The following is a 22,150-nucleotide window of genomic DNA, read 5'->3' on the forward strand; positions in this document are numbered from 1 at the left end:
TAAAGGGTTCAATGCATACACAAAATCGGTTGACTGCAGGAATTCAGACACATTTCTGTTCCACAAACAAAACACTCACATTCGTGCCCTTCAAAACCCTCGAAACACACCTGCACACAAACACACACTCCCACACTAAAGACCACATACTAGCAGGATACACAGATCTCAGTCCTGATACAGAAAGATGTTTACACAGAAAAAAGAACATATTTGAAAAAAAGTCACAGAAAGAAAAATAAGTGAGCAACTCTGGATTGTCAGGCGCTTCACAAACCATGCTGGGAATTCATTGGTTAAGAAATATGCGCACAGCATCCTTTATCTCCAGTTAACAATGATGATTGTCACTGGCTCCTCGATAATCAGTGATAGTCTTTCGCTTCAGTGCAAATATTTGGATCAGTCAGCCTTTGGCGTCATATCTAAGTAGGGGTCACTGAATTTTAGGCTGTCTGACAGACATAAGCATTACATACGTCCTGCGTTTGCCAGTAGGGCTGATCTGTGTGAAATGGGACTTGACTCTGAAATGTACCCAATGACAATAACAGAGTTAGAGTTTAGCTGTTGGAAAGTGAAGGGCGTGAAATTTTTCACAATGCCATTGTCGTCACAGTATCTTATAATGTTACATGTAATCCTGTATATTTGTAATAATATGGTCTGAGGAGGTTTCATTTCTGTTTTAAAGCTGAAGTCGTCATTCTACAGATGTTTCCACAGGTATTTTTTGTAAACAATTTCATAAAATTTTTAAGATCCTCGTTTAATCTACGCTGCGTTCTCTCTGGCCGTGGGTGAAAGCTCAGACAAGCGTACCTCAGCACACATACTGAGTGGGGGAGAGAAGGACGCCGCCTAATGCAGGGTACCAAATCTTTTATGTAGACTCTGTGTATCTTACGTAGAAGATCGTTCTTTAGTAAAGACAGTGGTTCTTTTTAGAGCCAGGAACCATTTACATGAAATGGTTCTTCAGGTTTTTTTTTTCTTTGCCGAGTTGAACAGCTGAACATTATGTGTGTCTGATGTTGTTGCCTTTTCTGCCTTGATTGGGTGCCACTGCTCGCCAGCCTTCTGGACCTGCTTGACCACCTTCTTGCTTTGCACTATAATGCTATAATATTATGGGGGCAGTCATGGGCTGGAGGTTAGGGAACTGGCCCTGTGACTGGAAGTTTGCTGGTTCAGTCCCCAGTGCCAACAGTATGTGATTGAGGTGTCCTTGAGCAAGACACCTAACCCCCAACTGCTCCCCGGGTGCCGTGGATAGGGCTGCTCACTGCTCTGGGCAAGTGTGCTCACTGCCCCCTAGTGCGTGTGCTCACTAGTGTGTATGTGGTGTTTCACTGCACGGATGGGTTAAATGTGGAGGTGAAATTTCCCTGTTGTGGGACTAATTAGGGTCTCATTATACTAACACTGTTTGCTATCCAGTGTCAACCAGAGGAGGACGAGCCTTGGTTCCTCTCAAGGTTTCTTCCTCTTGCCCTTGAGGAGTTTTTCCTTGCTACTGTCACCACTGGCAACGCTCATGGGGGCTCAGATCCAGATTTTTTTTCTTTCTTTCTGTAATACTGATTGTTCTGTAAAGCTGCTTTGTGACAACACCTGCTGTAAAAAGCACTACATAAATAAACTTTGCTTGCTTGCTAGATTGTGTTATATATGGTTCTATAGCACCACTTTGAAAATGGTCCTACATAACACTAAAAAGGGTTCTTCTATTGTAACAAGCTTAATCTTGTGACTGTACACATTAAATATGGTTCGTCAAGGGTTCTTTAGCAAAGGAACGGTTCTATATAGAACCATGAGCACTCAAAGGACCATTTGCGTGATTAAATGGATCTTTGCATCGTGACAGAGCTCAGCAGAATGAGCAGTAAATGGTTCTATATAATACCCCATTATGAGAAGAATTCTAGAAAGCACCAAAAAGGGTTCTTCTATCATGACCAGCTTGACATTTTAATGGCAGAACCTTTTCGGTGCTATATAGGACCCTTTTCAAAAAGATACTACATAGATCCATCTACAGAACCTTCTCCAGCAGTGTGAGGAATCTTTTCATAGTACAAAGAACCCTGTATTGATGTAAAGGGTTCTTTAATGCTTCATCAGCAATTGATTTTGGCATCGCATTTGGTGTGTAATGTCCTTTAGGCTGTGTCCCGCTCTCCGCTACACTACATCAAAAAGAGTGCAAATTCTTCTTAAACAAGAATAGGCTAATAAATTATTCTGCACATTATCTAGACGTGTAGGGTGTCTCACAGAGCACTCCAAACCAGGGGTGGGCAAAATGGCAAAAATACAGCAGTACAGGACTTGTGATGCCCTGTGTTATTCTGAGGTTTACAAACAAGTCGAAGCAAATATGACAGGGTTGCCATTGAAAATGCAACAAAATCTATGAGCACGGTTATTTTTTCAGTGATGGCAAATACAAGCAATTTCAAGAAGGAATACAAAGAAAAAAATAGATTTTGTTTTACAGGCTCATCTATAATTGGTTGAAATGTTTTTTTATGACTCACACAGTCGTTCAGTGTCCAGTGTACTCAGAAAAGCGGTTTACCAAGAAAAGCACATTGTGACATAGCTTATCAAGATAGTAGCACATCGTCACACTGCCCACCCCAACTGCATCCAACTGCATCCACGACATCGCGTATTTCAGACTGAGTTGTGAAGAAATCTGGAAGGGTAGAATCTGAAATGCTGATACTTGCATAAACTGAAACAGTCGAGCGTTCACCCACGGCTTCTCACTTTCTCTACACTTCCACTCCCCTTTAATGCCTACGTTCAACACCCCCACTTCATCCTGCTTGTTCCCTTCGTCCTCACTGCAGACGGGCCCAGTACTGCCCCAGGTTCTGCCCCATGTTCTGCTCATTTCCTGGGACCTGGACAGGTACTGAAACACCAGGAGAGATCAAACCTGCAGGAATGAAGGAACGCAGTGTTAATCCAATGAAAAGATGCAAACTGTACTTTTACTAAACGCCCATAAAGGTGCAGTGTGTAAGATTTGAGCGGATCTATTGGCAGAAATGGAATATAAAACACAAAGCCGTGTTTTTTTTATTAGTGTAACTACAAATCGTTGTGTTGATGCTTCATATCTACAAAGGGAGCAGCTCCTCTTGTAACAGATGCCACCATGTTCCCCCACCATGTTTCTACTGTAGCCCAGAATGGACAAACCAAATGCTGGCTCTAGAGGGCAGCTTTTGTGTTTTTAGACTGAAGCAGCAGCTTGAAAAAACAGAGGTTTTACAACCCACATTTTGTCAAATGAAGGATCAGATTTAGCTCCAGAAAAAGACAGGGAGGGTGAATCCTCATCGAAGAAGCGAAAACATGAAGAAGCAAAACGTAATGGGAACAGGTGACAGCCGCAAACCTGATGGCCACCATAGGGTCTGCTACATGCTTGGAAAGTGAGGGGTGAGGGAGATTTTTCATTTGTAAAAATCTTACGCACTGCACGTTCAAATGGCCCATATTCTGCATGTTTGTCTGTATTTTATGGTTCACTTATAACGTTTGTGGAGTTTTATTTAATCAAACATTTACGCATCATTAAAACATTCACAATTCATTGTCCAACCTCTCTTTATGTAATCAATGATTACAAAACTGCTGTACGCTACGTTTGTGTTTTCCTACCCTGTTGACTTTATGTATTTGAGAGTAAATGATGAGAAACTTTAGCAATGTTCACATACTACAATAAGCTCTTTCACTTAATTAGCAAGGACAAACATTTTACATGATATGGTCCTTTAACAAACAGAGCATGATGGAGGGGCAATTTCAGAACTGGAGGGCCACAGACCTTCTGTGTTTAGTTTCTCCTGCTTATTAAACACTGAGATTAAACATTGTTGTGGTTCATCAAATAATATTCCCCTATTATTCTGCAAATAACATAATGACATTTATATTTTATCTACTTTTATCTACAAATATATATCGCTGTTGTCGAAACAAAACCTCGTATCTCCAAAGTGGTGACTTTACAGGAGAAGGAAATAACCTACTGTAGTTTTAATGTAAGTCAGTGGAACCCAACGTCTTTACAAGTCATTTTGGGACGTTTCTTTTGGTCCAATCATCATGAAATTTACGTGCAATATAAAGGGTACCAGGTATTTTGAAATTATGTCAAAAACTGAAAAATGGAGATACAAGGTTTCTACCAACAGCAGCAATATACACTACAAACTATTAAGAAACTGCACTGCTTGCTAGAAGAACTCATTCTTGTGAACAATAAATTATAAATTAAATTAATAATATGTTCAATTAAATAATTATTGAACAAGCATGTATTTTATTTAACATGGTTTATTTTATTTTATTCTGTACTTTGTTGCCATGTTATAAAAAAAAAATAAACCAAGGTCACCACAGTTAAGGCAAAAAATGATTAATATGCATTATGGTTGTAATTTAGGATAAGTGAGAGCAGAGCAAATGATGGTTGTGTGCTACGGCCCTTCAGGTCTGATGTTGTTAACCCCAGAACAGAGAAAAGCAAAAGGCAGAAACGTACCTGTGCTGGTGCTGGCTGTGGGAGGAGGAAGGTGGGGCGAGGGGTACGATGAAGCCTCAAAGGATCGAGGTGCAGAGGGGGACGGGGGGAGCATGCATGAGTAAGAGGGGGCGGACTGAGGAGGGGCTGACTGAAAAGCCAAATTCACACAACAGAACATAAACCCACAATAAAACATAGAGGAGGTGGGTATCAGGGAAAGAAGAGATGGGTAGAGAAAAAAAATAAATGAGTAAACTGCATACAGTATGCCTTTACAGTATGGTTTAGTCTCGATATTTAAATAAGCACTAAATTCATCTGTCCACTCTGCTCAGACGCACAAGAGGGCAGCAGAAAGCAACATGCCTTTTTGAGATGCAAGAACAATCACCCTCATGCCCAACGCTGAACAAATCTTCACTGTATAATCATCCAGATTAAGAAATGTGCTAAAATGTTCTGTTCCTCTGTGATAATAGAGCTTAAATAAGTTTGAAACATCAATACTAAATTGTTTTGTGTCAATTAGGAGAGTACATATTGCCTTGATTTCAACCACAGAGAACGCAAGCAGGGCTGGCTCTAGCATTTTGGGGGGCCCCCATGTGCCTAGGCACTCCCCCAGCCCTATGCTTTGTTAATGGTTAAAAAATAAAAGTGGAGAGAATGATTTTTCAACCTCAAGCTATCATTTCCAGCTGTAAAAGTTAGTAACTTATTTAGCTCAGATCCACAAACAAATAAATGAAGCCCCTTGAAATGGTCCTAAAAGGTCACTAAGGCACGGGTGCCAAAACCTTTTGTCTCATGGGGAATTTGGAGTGGGCCAAAAGGGCCACTAAAGAAGGTAGGTAGGTTTCTAAACCTTTAACAATAACACTTTGTCACCAACGTGGTCCTAATCCAAAAATACCACTTTAAAATAGAAATGAGAACTGAGTAAGTTATATATAGTTATATATTTTAGTGATATAGTTATACATTTTATGAAAAAGTCTTTTATTTCACTGAGTCAGAGGGAGTGCAGATAACTTTCAGACAGGGCAAGTAAAACATCCTCACTGGCCCTATTAAAGGAAGTATTTCTAAAAAACAATCACTCATTTTTATTAACAGAGAATTCTGTCAATGTTTTTTTTTTTCATAATTCAGCTGTTCAGAGTGGTTTGATGTGAAATTCTCCATGCTAGAGAAACAAGTCAGAACTGTTCACAGTGGTGGTGATAGGAACCAGACGTCCCCCTCCAAAAGCTCCCTCACAGAAAGTTCCTACATGACATGGTTATGAATTCACTGCCTGATGACTGAGATGCTGTTTTAAAAAAAAGTTTTTTTTATAAAAGTTGTTTTTGAAAATGCATTCATGGTGGAGGGATACATGCAGGGCGCTGTGAGTCGAAATAGTCCCCAAAGAAAACGTATTATTTCTTTTTTTTTTTTCCTCACTATTTTATCACCATCAGCATTCCACATATAAATTCAGAAGACTCGTGTAGGTTTACTGGTAGTTCTGGATAGTAAATAAAATTGTGTCATTTTCCAGTTTTTTACATAATTTGAAAATACATGTTGTCCTTTATATTGTGTGAAAAGTTTATGATAAATGGGCCCAAAGGATCGGTCCAAAATTGCTTGGAAAAACGTCTGGTTCCACTGACTTACATTTAAAGTAAAGTAGATTTTTTCCTTCTCCTGTAAAGTTACCGCTTTGGAGATACGAGGTTTTGTTCCGACAACAGCGATATATTTGTGTTGTAGTCATGGCGACCCCTGGTTCCTATCACCACCACTGTAAAGAAACCAAACCACTCTGGATGCTTTTAAAACACTGAATTATGCAGAATTTATATATATATATATATATATATACACACACACACACACACACACACACACACACACACATATATATATATATATATATATATATATATATATATATAGATAGATAGAACAATTCCTCTTTAACGAGTGTTCGATTATTTCACTGAAATATTCTTCTTAAAAACATTTAAGAATTTAATCTGTATAGTCTTAAATACACTGATTAGAAAATGTTTATAAAGTCCATTCAATACTTCTCAGTCATTTTTGCCTTACATCAATATTTATACTGAGAGTATTGCAAACACCATACCTGGACTCCAGAATACACAGACAGGGAGCTGTAGCTAGGAAGAGTGGTCTCGGTGTGACCCAGCATGGACCCTACAGACACACACAGAAGACAGATATTAAAGCGATAAAGAATCTCAATTATATTTACACCCAGATGCCTGCACTGCTGGACCCACCTGGACTGTTGCCATGCTGCTGATGATAGATGGTTGGGTTAAAGGAGGTGGTGAGCGGAGTGTGTGCTTGGCCACAGGAAGTCCCACCCCCCGACTTCCTCTGGTTCCTCAGCTTCTCCTCTCGCCTCCACTTGGCTCTTCGGTTGGAGAACCACACCTGTCAATCAATCAGGTCGCGCAGAGGCGCGTGGATGTGGCAGATGAGACTGATGAGCTGTCATGTCTGCTTTACTGTGTTTGTGAAGTAACACTGTGTGGGAGCACAGAAGGGCTTCCCCCAGTGACACACTGACTCAGCTGGAATTGGGCGAACCCTAGTCTCACACAGTCTGGCTTTGGTCTATGCCATGAAGCCTTAGGTTACATGGTACCTGTAGCGTCTCTATAGGGAGGTGGGCATGCCAGGTTACACAGGACGCCTGTGATGTTTATGACCGCATGGGATAAGAAATCTCAGTTTAGATGACAGAGCGAAGGGACGACTTGATGTAAGCACTGTCTTAACTCCAAGTTAACAAGTATAAAACATTTAAACTTAAATTGAAATATTTAATTTAGCCATTCTGCTCTTTACCACAACCTTCAGTCTTGCATGAATGCACTGTGTCATTAGATTGAGTGACCCTTATTAGTCCCACAACTGGGAAATTTCACCTCTGTATTTTAACGCATCTGCATTAAAACACCACATACACACTAGTGAGCACACACACTAGGGGGCAGTGAGCACACTTGCCCGGAGCAGTGGGCACCCCTATCCACAGCACCCAGGGAGCAGTTGGGGGTTAGGTGTGTTGCTCAGGGGCACCTCAATCATGTACTGTTGGCTCTGGGGCTCAAACCAGCGACCTTCCTGTCACAGAGCCGGTTCCCTAACCTCCAACCCACGACTGCCCCGTTAGCTTGGAACTCACAGTGTAAAGGGTCCTAATGTTTTAACAGGTGACCTCTGCCTGATTCCAAATGCATCTGATGGTTTCCTAAAGCAATCTAAAGGTGTTCTATAGGAATCTATAGGTTCTATAATTGTATCTGTTGGAAACCATTAAGCCAATTCCCATTAGTGCCAAAAAGGGGTCCTTCTCTTGTTACAATGTCAGGCTTGTTACAGTAAAAAAAAAACGCTACATAGAATCATTTTTAAAAACGTTGTATATAGAACCACCTAGAGAACATTTTCCATCAGAGAACCTTTTCATGATACAAAGAACCCTTTAATCACAGAAAGGGTTCCCTGAATGTTCATGATTCTATACAGAACCATTTTCTTTACTAAAATGCCTGTAAGAACCACATATCTGCCAATGATAACGTAAACATTTCTAAAAGGTAGGACCTGGGATAAATTACACTTAAGGTTGCAGTATAGTACGTTATTGTGGCTACTCATCGATCACGAGTAGTCCAATAAAGGTGCCCCAGTCTGATTGCTATCTATGCCATCTATACTGAGGCCAGCATATGGTTATGGATTACCATTAGGGATGCACAGTTCTATGTACGATTGTATTCAGGCCAAGATAAACATCCCAGCAACAGCAATGATACAGCAGTCCTGTGATTGTGAAGTAACCATTGATCAATGTGGTAGAGGTGGGCTGAAATATCGCAGCAATAGATAGACGTCAGCCTGAAACTGTACACCTATAGAGTTGAACTGCATAATAGAGCTAATGCAGCGAATCGAGAGTGGAAGCAGAAAGTGGACAGTGAATGTAAATGGTGCAATGGTGGTTTTACTGCACAGTTGAAGATGAATTGAACCCTAAAAGAAGCATGAGGTACTTACTTGTATCCGCGCTTCTGGGAGGTCAATTTTGTTAGCTAGCCGCTCTCTGGCAAAGACATCAGGGTAGTGTGTCCTTTCAAACTCTGCAAGATAAAGCAAATATACATATGTTTAAGTAACAAACAATTACATTATGAAAGATAGTCTGATCACTACAGACAATTTGTGTAACGTGGTGGAGCGATGATGAGGCGGACGCATGTGCAAAGAGAAGCGAACTTTATTAAGGGCAAATCCAAACTCAGCGTCAAAACAGTCCAGGGTCACAGAGCCAACACGGATTGAATGGGTAACAGGCATGACAAAAGAAATGCAGGATAAACAAACAACGGATGCTGGAAGAAACAAATATCACACTTAGACCAAAAAGCACAAGAATACAATACAAAGACTAGCCAAATCACAGGGGAAAACACAGGGCTTAAATGCAGGGAAACAATGAGGGTTAATAAGACACAGGTGAACAACAAGAACAATCAAGGGCAGGGTTTGAAAACAAGGGGGCAGGACCGGGAAGAACTCAATGAAAACAAAAGCACATGGACAGGACTGGGAGGTAAACAAACACACATGGACAGGACTGGAAGGTAAACACAAGCACATGGACAGGACTGGAAGCTAAACACAAGCATATGGACAGGACTGGGAGGGGCCAATCATGACAATTCAGTTTTGTCAGAAATTCATTCAATCATCATGTGATGGGGAAACTCCGGGTCTATATGAATCCGACAGTTTTCGGATTTCTGCTCTGCAACCGGCCGATAAAGTCACAGAAACAGAAATGACAGATGTCACACCTCGGACAGATTCCAGAACGGTGATGGACTACATTTCCCAGAATACTTTGGGAGATCATGTGACCTCTCAGCTTCCTCCGGATTCGGACTCTGAGACTGACTACGCTACCCAGAATACTACAGCAGATCATGTGACTTCTGACACTTGGTTGCGAACCTATCAGCGTTCACAATCCCCTGATTATTGAGAGGGATCACTTGTGTTCATATGTCACATGTTTGTTCTAGATAGTATATAAGCCCGGGCTTTAGTAGTAGTCAGTGTGAGGTATTGTTTCTTTGTAGACTTGCTAAGCGTTGATTCTGATTGTTATTGCTGATTATCCGACTTGTGCCTGTTTATCTCTCTTCGTTTTTGCTTGCCTCTTTTGTACTGTCACCTTGGACTTTTTGACCTGTGTTTTGGAACCTTTGCCTGTCTTTTGTCCACGTCTTCTGCCCAGCCCTTTTGTTTTGTCTGCTATGGTTATGATCACTATTGTGATCTACTTCCACCTCCTGGTTTACTCAAATCCTTCATTTGGTCAGGGATGTGATCAGGGTGCTGCATTAAATGCTGCTTGCTGTTTCCGGGGCTGTGTGCTGTTTCCACACATGCGCAGACTGAGAGAAACAAACGGAAGTAGTAAGAGTGTTGAAGCACTGAGAGATCCCATAACTGAGCTCAAACCCAGCTCTTTCTTTCTAGGCCTTAATCTGGTCTAAAAATTGAAGTATGTTGTTTATACGAAAAGATAACTGCAGAAATCGAATAATGATCGGATTATTAAGTGCATGTAAATACAGTCACCATTTCAAAGGCCTTTTTAAGGCCTTGTTAAGGCCTTCAAGATGCACTTGTCTTTTGTCTTCCATTATTCATCGATGTCCTGTCATTATTTCCTTCATGTATTTATCCTCTCCCCCTTGGCCTTCAGTCTTCCTCCACGAGGCCGCTAATTAACAGGACTTTAACCCAGACGTAAATTGAGGGATGGGGGAAAGGGTGGGGAGGGGGTGACTTGGGGTGCGTGTGATGATTGTGGCAGTGCTGTGCAGTGATGTGTGTGTGTGTGTGTGAGGTGATGGCAGGATTTAGTAGGTCAGCCAGGGAGACGCGCGATGTGTGCGAGTGGTGCAGACGACAACGCCATTTGAAATCTGTTAACGCAATATCACTCTGAATCGCACAACAACAACACAGCAGTCCCTCCAGTCTCTGTTATGCTGTTTGGAATCAAGATGAACACTTTATTTCTGAAACCACTTCAGTTAGCTTCTGCTTTTCATCACTGTCGTATGAAAGGATTGTGACTTTTTATGCCATCATTTATTTACACTGTAACATTTTTTGTTTCTCATTCTGCTCATTCTTTTCCACCAACATTATGCAACCATTTCATGCCACACAGATCAATAGAAATGATCAAGAATGACTTCCAGTGAAATCTTACAGCATTGAACTTTTCTCTTCTGTGAAGTTACCATTTCCCAGATGAGAGTGTTTGTTAAAATAATATTCTGGATGAGAGCATTGTCTCAAGTTGTGCAGACCTTCTTAAATTCTTTTTTAAATCATACAAAATAATCCTCGTATGTTTCATATTCATTCATGTTTTGTTTTCTTCATCACTACTTTCCAAACCCGCTGCAGCAGCTTCAGCAGCTGTAAACTATCTGACGCCATTTCATGGCATCTCCAATGTGGACTGAATGAAGAATGAAAGGCTTCTGGCGTGATGGTCAGTCCTTAGTGTCCTTTGGTCAGTTTTGCACAGAATGTGGATGGACACACACATCCACCTATGTTAAAACTAGCAAACTAGCCTAGGTTTGAACTTACGTACAGCTGGGGCAACTGACCGCAGGACAGAGACTGAGCACCTCTGTCTTATGCATTCATGGTGAATCTATTTTATTACTCAGTTATTAACTGCATTGTTTTTTTTTTAAATAATCATCTTTTTGGTATAGAAATCACAATTTGTAAAAGTGCAATTTTCAAATTGCAAGAGCTGCAATTGTTATTATAGCTTGCATGATCAACAACATTACATTGTCTTGGCAAGTTTTAAGGTGGGAAAAGTGACCCAATCACACAGAACTTGTGAGGTCCTTGTAGATGTGCTGGGCCAATCAGAAGCAGCCAAACACCCCTGTGCTGTGACATCACAACCACAATTAACAGGAGGCCAGACAAACCACATTCTGCATGCAAGCCTCAAGAGAGAAAAAGCAGACATGCTGGTCTTTTTGACCAGAATAACAAGCCTGGATCTTAAATTATGGAAGATAATTGCAAAATGAAAAACATTCACGATATTGATCAACTGAACGTTGATTTCGCCAAATCGTTCAGACCTGAAGCCGTGGTACATGACTGATACATTAATGTTTATAAAATGCAGAAATGGGGATGAGATCCATGTCTCACAGCATTCCAGAGAAATAATATTTAGTCCAAAGTCACAAGTGCATATGAATAAAATGCAGACACGACAGCCCAGCATTCTGCTCTTCCAGAGTACAATTAACACATCCTCAAATAGCAATTAGACCTAAACATCTGTACCACACCAGTTATTAAAAGGCGATGGTCTGCAGATGTCAATATAATCCAATATCGCTGAGCAGCTCCAGTAAGATATGCCAAGACCCCGTTTGAGAATATGCACCACTGGGAATCTCAACAAATCTGGAAACCTCAAAATATTAACACAAGTAGGCTTACCGTAATTATTTACAGGCTTAATATCAAAAACAGGTATGAGATTAATGGCGTTTCGCAAATGACTGTAAATAAATCAGGAAAACTTGTGAATCTTAATTAAAGCCACACAACTCACATTTTTAAACATGTTCACTGCAAAAAAAATGATATCTGAATTCATGTGGAAACACCTTAAATCTGGTCAAAATATCTCATATTTCTCATTATGGGGTTGTTGTGAGAATATCATGGGATTATTTAAGTTTTTTATAGACATGTTTATGTCCTTTAAGTCATTTTATCTTATGAAAGTGTCTTATTCCACTGGCAGACAGTTTCACTGGTTTTTTGCATTATTTCTTGAATTAACCAAAAATTATTTTCAGTATTTCACAAAACGTAAAACAAGTAAAATGATCTGCACAGACTTTCATAGATAAAATTACTCAAACAATTTTACAACAGTCTCATGATGAGAAATACTAGATGTCATCTAGATTGAAGGTGTTTTCACTCGCTAAGATATCATTTTTTTGTATTTATATATGCAAATGTTGTATAGAGATGAGACGGCTGTCAGTTTTAATGCTATATCATGGAATAAACCCGATGATAATCATACTTTTCAAACTGCAATAGTTCAGATTGCCGCATATGATCTTTTAAGAATGCAATCAGCTCTCCTGCCGTGGTTTCCAGGCACCAGGGCAACCTAGATACACAGCATAAAGCGTGCTCAGTAGCATGCAGTTTGTGAAAACCCCGGCAGAGAGATTTACCTGTAGTTATAATAAAAAGTTTTAAATGTAATACAGTGATTTTAAACATCCATCCATTTTCCAAGCCGCTTCTCCGTCAGGGTCGCGGGGGGGTGCTGGAGCCTATCCCAGCAGTCTTCGGGCGAAAGGCACGATACACCCTGGACAGGTCGCCAGTCCATCACAGGGCAGACACACAGACACGGACAGTCACTCACACACTCACACCTAGGGGCAATTTAGCATGTCCAATTGGCCTGACTGCATGTCTTTGGACTGTGGGAGGAAACCGGAGAACCCGGAGGAAACCCACGCAGACACGGGGAGAACATGCAAACTCCACACAGAGAGGACCCCAGTCACCCGGCCGGGGAATCGAACCCAGGCCCTCCTTGCTGTGAGGCGACCGCGCTACCCACCACGCCACCGTGCCGCCCGTGATTTTAAACAATGCCACAATAATACCAGAAACTGTGATCACTCTGACACCATGTTAGGAAATTTTCCTGCATTGTTCCACCTCTACACTCTTGAAAATGATGGTTCTTCAAGGGTTCCTTACAGATCCATGAACACTTACAACCTTCCCAACATGAAAGCGTTCTTTAGATTGATGGAAAATGTGCATGAGTGTGCTATAGATGGTTCTACATAGAACCTTTTTGAAAAGGGTTCTGTACAGCAACAAAAAAGGTTCTTCTAATGTATACAAGCTTGACATCATAACAATAGAAGAAACCTTTTGGGTACTTTATAGAACCATTTTCAAAAAGGTTCCATATAAAACCATGTACAGCACACTCATGCACATTTTCCATCAATCTGAGGAACGTTAAATCATGCAAAGGGTTCTTTGAGTGTTCTTGGTTCTACACAGAGCCATTTTCCATACGAAGGAACCCTTATAGAACCATCTTTTGTGTAGAGTAGAACCAAGATGGCATGATGATGAACGGGGTCACCCCAAGCTCAATCACCCAAACAGGTAAACGTACAGTTCAATAATTATCCATGAAGTCAATGAAGTCCATGTTGGCAACACAGTAGAGCTACTCGATTATGGCAAAAATCATCTCGATTATTTTGTTCAGTACCACGATCACGATTACCTGACACAAATAAAGGAAAGGCAGACGCTGAGTTTATAAAACCAGACAAAGCAAGATAAACAGGTCTTCTCATAATCACTGGGCATCAATATCACAACTGAAAAGAAAATTCGGTTGGTTGGTTAGTGTAGTGGTTAACACCTCTGCCTTCTACGCTGTAGACTGGGGTTCAGTCCCCCATCAGGGCAAGCACCCTACACTATACCAATAAGAGTCCTTTGGCAAGACTCCTAACACCACCTTGGCCTACCTGTGTAAAATGATCAAATTGTAAGTCGCTCTGGATTAGAGCGTCAGCCAAATGCCGTAAATGTAAAATTCGATGAATCGCCCAGCCCAGTAAACGAAGAGCAGCAGCTCCTACCTTTCTCCAGCGCCTCTAACTGCTCCTGAGTAAAGCTGGTTCGGTTCCTCTGCAGTTTCCTCTTCAGCTGCAGCCGCAGCTGCGACTCTTCACCTTCATCCCTCTCTACCTGCCCTCCTCCTCCTCTTCCTGTTAGCCCCATCCCCGCGTCCGCCTCCACCAGGCAGCCCTCCGACACTGCCGGCAAAGTGAGAGAAGCTTTATACTTTAGCTTTTACACTCAGATCAGAGCACAATAAAGCAAAATAATCCTACTGGCACCTTAAAAGGCAGCATAGACTTAGAACTCAGAGAGCACAGAGATGCTTCTCTTCAAATATGACATCACATTAATAATACAAGGCTGGACAAACAAAGAATGCTTGGCTTATTTATACAAGTATTATAGTAATAAAAATAATAATCAGCCTCATAATATAGTATCTACAGTAAATATATATAGACATTAAGTGACCATTATTAATCCCACAGCGGGGAAATTTGACCTCTGCATTGAACCCAACCATGCAGTGAAACACCACATACACACTAGTGAGCACACACACTAGGGGGCAGTGAGCACACTTGCCCGGAGCGGTGGGCAGCCCTATCCACAGCTCAAGGACACTTCAGTCACATGCTGCCGGCTCTGGGGATCAAACCAGGGACCTTCTGGTCACAAGGCTGGTTCCCTAACCTCCAGCCCACGACTGCCCCGTTAGAATATTAAAGTACTTAATCACACACACTTGAAAAAGGGTTCTTTAGTAAAGACAATGGTTCTACCTAGAACCATGAACAATCAAAACCCCTTTGCATGTTCAAAGGGTTCTTTGCATGGTGAAATGGCTCTTCAGATTGGCGGAGAATGCATTGTGTATGGTTCTATCATTTACCTTTTAAAAATGGTTCTACAAGTACCAAAAAGGGTTCTTCTATTGCTACAAGCTTGACATCATAACAACAGCATAGAACCATAATAGAACCATTTCACCATGCAAATGTTTTTTGAGTTTTCACGGTTCTATATACAACCACTGACTTTCCTAAAGAACCCTCTTTTTCAAGTGTAGATAATGCTACTACTGTTATTATCATTAATAATAATGACAATACAATATTTGTATTATTTTAAAATAATAAACTGATAAAACAATTCTACTCTAATCCAGTCATGTTTAAAAAATGAATACATATTAACAACGTTCTGCCTTATCCTGCAGGATTTCACTCTAAATAAAACATAAAGATTTATATGTAAAGTTTGATGGGAAATCATGCTGTTTTAATGAAGAGACCTGTTATAGATCCATCAGAGGAAATGAACAGCATAACTATAGCACAGAACTGAATAGAGCATAATACTGAAACCTCAAAAGAGTGACACAGGTAGGCTTGTTAAAGACTTAATTATTATCATTATATTTATTGATAAGTTAAAGGCTTAATATTAAAGATAATTATGAGACTAAACTAAAGGCTTTTCACGAACAAATAAAACAGAAATACTTGTACATCTTAATGAAAGCAGCACAACTCACATCTTTAAATATATTTGCTGCAAAAAACGATGTTAGCAGGTGTGAAAACATCTTAAATCTAAACAAACGTCTAATAGCTCCCATTATGATATTGCGAGAATGTGATGAGATTATTTAAGGTGTTTATAAACACTGGAAATCTCTTTTCAGTCATTTTATTTTAGGAGATTGTCTGATTCCGTTGGCGGTTTCATGGGTGTTAAGCATTTTCTTGAAATGAGCAAAATGATCATGTGTCCCAAAACAAGGGCAATGATCTGTCAATAAGATCCCACTTTCTCTCGATAAAATGCCTTAAAACGAGTAGAAATGCACAGAAACGGGTTGAATAATCTCATAAGATTCTTAGAATGAGACATATTAGATATATTCCCTTGATCTATCTAATATTTAAGGTGTTTCACTTGCTAAGATCATCTTTTGCAGTGTTTATTGGGGGTATTTGCTATTTTACCAGGCAGTTATAAACAGATAATAATGCAAAGTGATAAACGTATTACAGGAATGCTTGCTTGTTTAGTTTTTGGTTTTAGAAGATGTACAGTACTGTGCGAAAGTTTTAGGCATCTAAGCAAATTTTTAAAATAATGTACCTCAGCAGGGAGTTTATCACAATATACATTAGAATAAAGTCATATTCAGAATTCAAATAAACATAAAAACAATAAAAAGTAACAAGAATTTCTTGGGTCCATATTTTTCCTTGACACCTTCACAGCCGCCACAGAGACTTGTTAATATCATCAATGACATCATGAGCTCAATTTACTGAAGCACTGACTGGTCAAACCAGGAGCTGCTTTTTAACTACATATAATACTGGGCTTCCTCGAGGAGAGGTTTGAAAATGGGTAAACAAATACACAAATACACTGACCATATATATATATATATATATATATATATATATATATATATATATATATATATATATATATATATAAAATATAAATAAAATCATTATTAATTAATATTCTATACATTTTGTATATTCAAATATTAACACGTTTCTCAGCAAATAAACACAAACTACACAAATAAATTTTAATAGATTTCAAAATAGGTTTTGAAAACGTGTCTTGGGTGCCTAAGACTTTCGCACAGTACTGTCTAAATGTTACCTAACATCCCTTAAAACACTAGTTGTGGTCACCTGTGCTGTGCTGGGCAGGTACAGGGTTTTGCTGATGGTACCAGTCACTGGGCCCATTCCAGTTTGAGCTGCTTTGCAGATTCAGCATGGTTAACTTCTCGTACATCGCCGGCTCAACCTACGGAAAGAGAAACAACTCTGTGACCAAGAAAGAATAACAGCTGACCCTTGACCTCAGACTCCTGATCTCTGAGCCTCCCTTCTTCTTCTTGACCCAGAAAAGGGGACAAAGAGAGAGTGAGAGAGAGAGAGAGAGAGAGAGAGAGAGAGAGAGACAGAGAGAAAGGAGTGTAAGCATGAATTCACACATGTCTGGCATTAAAGTGAATTAGCATCACACTGACAGATAGAGACGGAGTTCGTTACATGAACGCGGTGCTTCCTCTTGTGTTCTACATCCATTCACAGGGCGGCCGCTGGGAACATCAGCTATACTAGAGAAAGGATGGTGTAGTATATAAAGACAAAGTGAAGGAGCTATTTGACTGTTTCCCAATATAGACGCTTGGGTTTAAATGCAATATCAGTGTCTAAAGCCTCAACCTTAGCAAAATAACCGGTAACACTTTATTTGGACAGTCCACTTTAGATGTTCTGTAAATACCTAATTTACTTTCAGGTTACATTCAAATACATATCCATCAAATTTCACTATCATTTTCTTTAAAGCATCTCTGAACCTGACCTTACCCTCAACACAAAACCTAAACCCAACCTTCACCCTGCTCCTATCCCTAACCCTGGTCCAATTCCTAACCCTAACCGCACCACTGTTTAAAATCCAATGAGTTCCAACAGATTGTTTGGTAACAATTTGAACATCTGTAGATAATCTATAGGGGACTATAGTGGACTATCCAAACACAGTGAGACCAAATAATCTATAACATTTAGGGGGCTATAGTGGACTATCCAAACACAGTGAGACCAAATAATCTATAACATTTAGGGGACTATAGTGGACTATCCAAACACAGTGAGACCAAATAATCTAGAACATTTAGGGGACTATAGTGGACTATCCAAACACAGTGAGACCAAATAATCTAGAACATTTAGGGGACTATGGTGGACTATCCAAACACAGTGAGACCAAATAATCTAGAACATTTAGGGGACTATAGTGGACTATCCAAACACAGTGAGACCAAATAATCTATAACATTTAGGGGACTATAGTGGACTATCCAAACACAGTGAGACCAAATAATCTAGAACATTTAGGGGACTATAGTGGACTATCCAAACACAGTGAGACCAAGCAATCTATAACATTTAGGGGGCTATAGTGGACTATCCAAACACAGTGAGACCAAATAATCTAGAACATTTAGGGGACTATAGTGGACTATCCAAATACAGTGAGACCAAATAATCTATAACATTTAGGGGACTATAGTGGACTATCCAAACACAGTGAGACCAAATAATCTATAACATTTAGGGGGCTATAGTGGACTATCCAAATACAGTGAGACCAAATAATCTATAACATTTAGGGGACTATAGTGGACTATCCAAACACAGTGAGACCAAATAATCTATAACATTTAGGGGACTATAGTGGACTATCCAAATACAATGAGACCAAATAATCTATAACATTTAGGGGACTATAGTGGACTATCCAAACACAGTGAGACCAAATAATCTATAACATTTAGGGGACTATAGTGGACTATCCAAATACAGTGAGACCAAATAATCTATAACATTTAGGGGACTATAGTGGACTATCCAAACACAGTGAGACCAAATAATCTATAACATTTAGGGGACTATAGTGGACTATCCAAATACAATGAGACCAAATAATCTATAACATTTAGGGGACTATAGTGGACTATCCAAACACAGTGAGACCAAATAATCTATAACATTTAGGGGACTATAGTGGACTATCCAAATACAATGAGACCAAATAATCTAGAACATTTTCATCTATAACACTCCACCATTTACAATCCTAAACCGATAAAAACGTAAATCTGCACCAGTATCTACACCATTACCCCAAATTAAGTCGCTCACTATTCAGAATGGCAAATTCGGAGTGATTAATGAAACCTACAATTTTTGCACGATGCCAAAATATCTACAATTCTATTGCTTCTCTGTTTTCTTCCCAGCTTTGAGTGAACTGATGGTTTGCTATTTATTTTCACAACAGAAAAAACCCTTACAATTAGCTAAAGGCAGAATTCTTAGTGAATGACTGGCAAATAAATCGCACATATTTTGGAATCTGAGTCACACTGATGACCTTTAATCGTATCACAATTTCAGCAGAAATCCTGAGAGAAGGCCAGAAGGACTCCATCATGGGGCTTAACATTACGACTGTCATCTAAATGGTCCAGCGCTGTGAAAACTGGTTATCGAACGCAGAAAAACTGGTCGTCGTTGTCCGAATCCTTCCTTGAAGTTCACAGACCAGTCGCCACCTGACCTGACCGAGGTCTGTTGTGCTTGGGGGTCAATCGTTCTCAATGTCCACTCCTCTCTATGAATCTCCTGAATCTGCCCACTCCTTACTTATGCCTGACAACACACCTACCGAAATGGAGGGAAAAAATAAAAAGTAAACAAACTAGATAAAAACTTACCAAGGGCCGAATTACGTGTGACACATCAAAGAGCACGGTGCCGAAGTCATCCCTTCTTCCCGAAGCCCGGCTCCTTCTCTTTGTTGACAATGGACTATACGTGGGAGAGATAGCAGGGGGGAGAATAGGAGAGAGATGGCAAGAGTTAGACAGGGTGGAAAAGAGAGAGAGAGAGAGAGAGAGAGAGAGAGAGAGAGAGAGAGAGAGGGAGGGCTCAAGAGAGAAATGCGTCTGCAGGCACTTCTGTCCTCGGAGCGAGAGAGAGAGAGAGGCAGAGAGAGAGAGAAAGAGAGCGAGAGAGAGAGAGAGCGAGAGAGAGAGAGAGAGAGAGAGAGAAAGAGAGAGGCAGAGAGAGAGGCAGAGAGAGAGAGAGAGAGAGAGAGAGAGAGGGGTGACACAGTGAGTCAACATCAGTGTCAAGTTTGAACTTAATGTCAGGGTGGGGGGAGGAGGGGGGGGAGAAAGAGGAGCAGTGAAAAGTCGAGAGATAATGGAGAGGTGGAGGAAAAAAGAGAGTGGAGCATGAGGAAATGAATACATTATAAATTAATATTTAACACCCTCGATATTCCAAATGTAGGCCTTCCGAAGTGCCTATAGCGCGGAAGGACCTTAGAGTGCTTGTGAATGTGGTATTCATTTTGGATGTCCTGGTCATCAGGGCTAAATCCATTAAAACGTCTGAAGTTATCTGTTTTTATGAAACCTGTTCCTGTCACTATTAGCCCAAGAATGATGAAGTTCATCACTGGTGATGAAGCTGCAGCTGAAGCCAGAAAAGGCCACTTGCATTTCTCCTCCCAAGTACAGAGATGCTTAAAAATGAAGGTTCCTGAATGGTTCTTGGCTTGGATGTACGGTTCTAGAAACAACCTATAATCAGTCCATTCCGGTCCATGACATTTGATGCTAAAAATCTGCTATTAAGTGTTTTAACACACATATAAGTCGTATCAGACGTGTGTGTGTGTGTGTGTGTGTGTGTGTGTGAGTGTGTGTGTTTCCTTCTCCTGTAAAGTTTCTTGTCTTGAGATTACACACAATTAATTTAGTCATAAAAATAAAATGTATAATATATATATTGCTGCTGTCAGAACAAAACCTTGTATTTTTCAGTTTTTTTACATAATTTGAAAATGCCTGTTACCGTTTACATTGTGTGTAAATTTCATGATAAATGGACCAACAGAAACAATCCAAAATGACTTAGAAAGACGTCTGGTTCCATTGACTTACATTAAAAGTTACACTCTTTCCTTCTCCTATAAAGTTACCATTTTGGAGATACGAGGTTTTCTTCTGACAACAATGATATGCACACACACACACACACACACACACATACATATTTGTTTCTATTAGTATCAAATACTGGACATATAAGCATAATTTATGGATTGTATGTGTATACGGTCTGTCTGATACACAGAAACATTTTTTAAAGCAAACAACACACCAGCAACATGCATGCAGTAAAATCCTATGCAACTAGCACACATGATTATTGATGCATGACTGAATATATGCCCCATATTTTAAAAAAGTCAGGCATTTATGTCACATGTGTGTCTTTATGTGACTAATATTAACTTTAGTTGGATATTTAAGGGAAATCCTTATATGCTACATATGTCAGTTTAGAAACTCACAAATGGCTGTTTTGGTATACTAAATCATTTTAAGCTTGATTCTGGATTTTAATAAGGTGTGGCCACAGATTACAATATTGAGGCCACAAATTATTATATTGAAGACCATAACACATTCCAAATTATAAATCACAATTAATATATTAAGGCAATGAACAAATACTATATTGAGGCCATGAATTGCCATATTGAGGCAACAAATTACTACACTGAGACCACAAAATACTAAATTGAGAACACTAATTACTATATTGAGAAGACAAATTGCTATCTTGAGACCACAAATTACTAAACTGAGACCACAAGTTGCTATACGGAGACCACAAATTGCTATCTTGAGACCACAAATTACTAAATTGAGACCACAAGTTACTATATTGAAAACACAAATTACAATACTGAGGTCAGAAATGAATATACTGAAGCCACAAACTACTATCTTGAGGCCACAAATCACTATACTAATTCCACAAATTAATATAATGAGGCCAGGAGTTAGGAGAAACTAATGGCCTCAATATATTAATTCCACACCTCATAACAAAAACATCACTGTGTCACCCTTGGGCCTCCGGGCCATAAACAAATCTTCATGGCACCTTTATTTGTAAAGCGGAATTCCACAGATTTAAAAAAAAATTTCTGTAATGTAAGTGTTGAGATGATCGGTTCAGAGCGGTTTGGTGTGAAATGGTTGATTGTAGAGACTCAGACTTCTCTACAGTGGTGGTGATGGGAACCAGGGGTCACCATGACTACAACACAAATATAGACATTTTATTTACCATCCAGAATCACCAGAGAACCTACACGAGTCTTCTGAGCTTTATATGTAATATTGATGAAAACGAAATAGTCTGAAAAAAT

General features: G+C 39.8%; 1 protein-coding gene across 1 annotated transcript; it reads right to left on the reverse strand.

The window, feature by feature from the left end:
• Window positions 1–1,613: 1,613 nt before the first annotated feature.
• On the reverse strand, window positions 1,614–19,782 carry LOC108441166 (paired box protein Pax-6-like). Its single transcript, XM_017720543.1, has 8 exons — window positions 19,635–19,782; window positions 17,029–17,146; window positions 14,356–14,532; window positions 8,636–8,718; window positions 6,847–7,003; window positions 6,690–6,760; window positions 4,571–4,700; window positions 1,614–2,950 (listed from the first exon to the last, which is right to left on the reverse strand). The coding sequence occupies exons 2-8, from the start codon at window positions 17,132–17,134 to the stop codon at window positions 2,853–2,855; spliced, it is 822 nt and encodes a 273-aa protein (XP_017576032.1). The 5' UTR covers window positions 17,135–17,146; window positions 19,635–19,782; the 3' UTR covers window positions 1,614–2,852.
• Between the last annotated feature and the right edge of the window lie 2,368 nt (window positions 19,783–22,150).

Source organism: Pygocentrus nattereri, chromosome 13, assembly GCF_015220715.1.
Source record: "Pygocentrus nattereri isolate fPygNat1 chromosome 13, fPygNat1.pri, whole genome shotgun sequence".
NCBI lineage: Eukaryota > Metazoa > Chordata > Actinopteri > Characiformes > Serrasalmidae > Pygocentrus > Pygocentrus nattereri.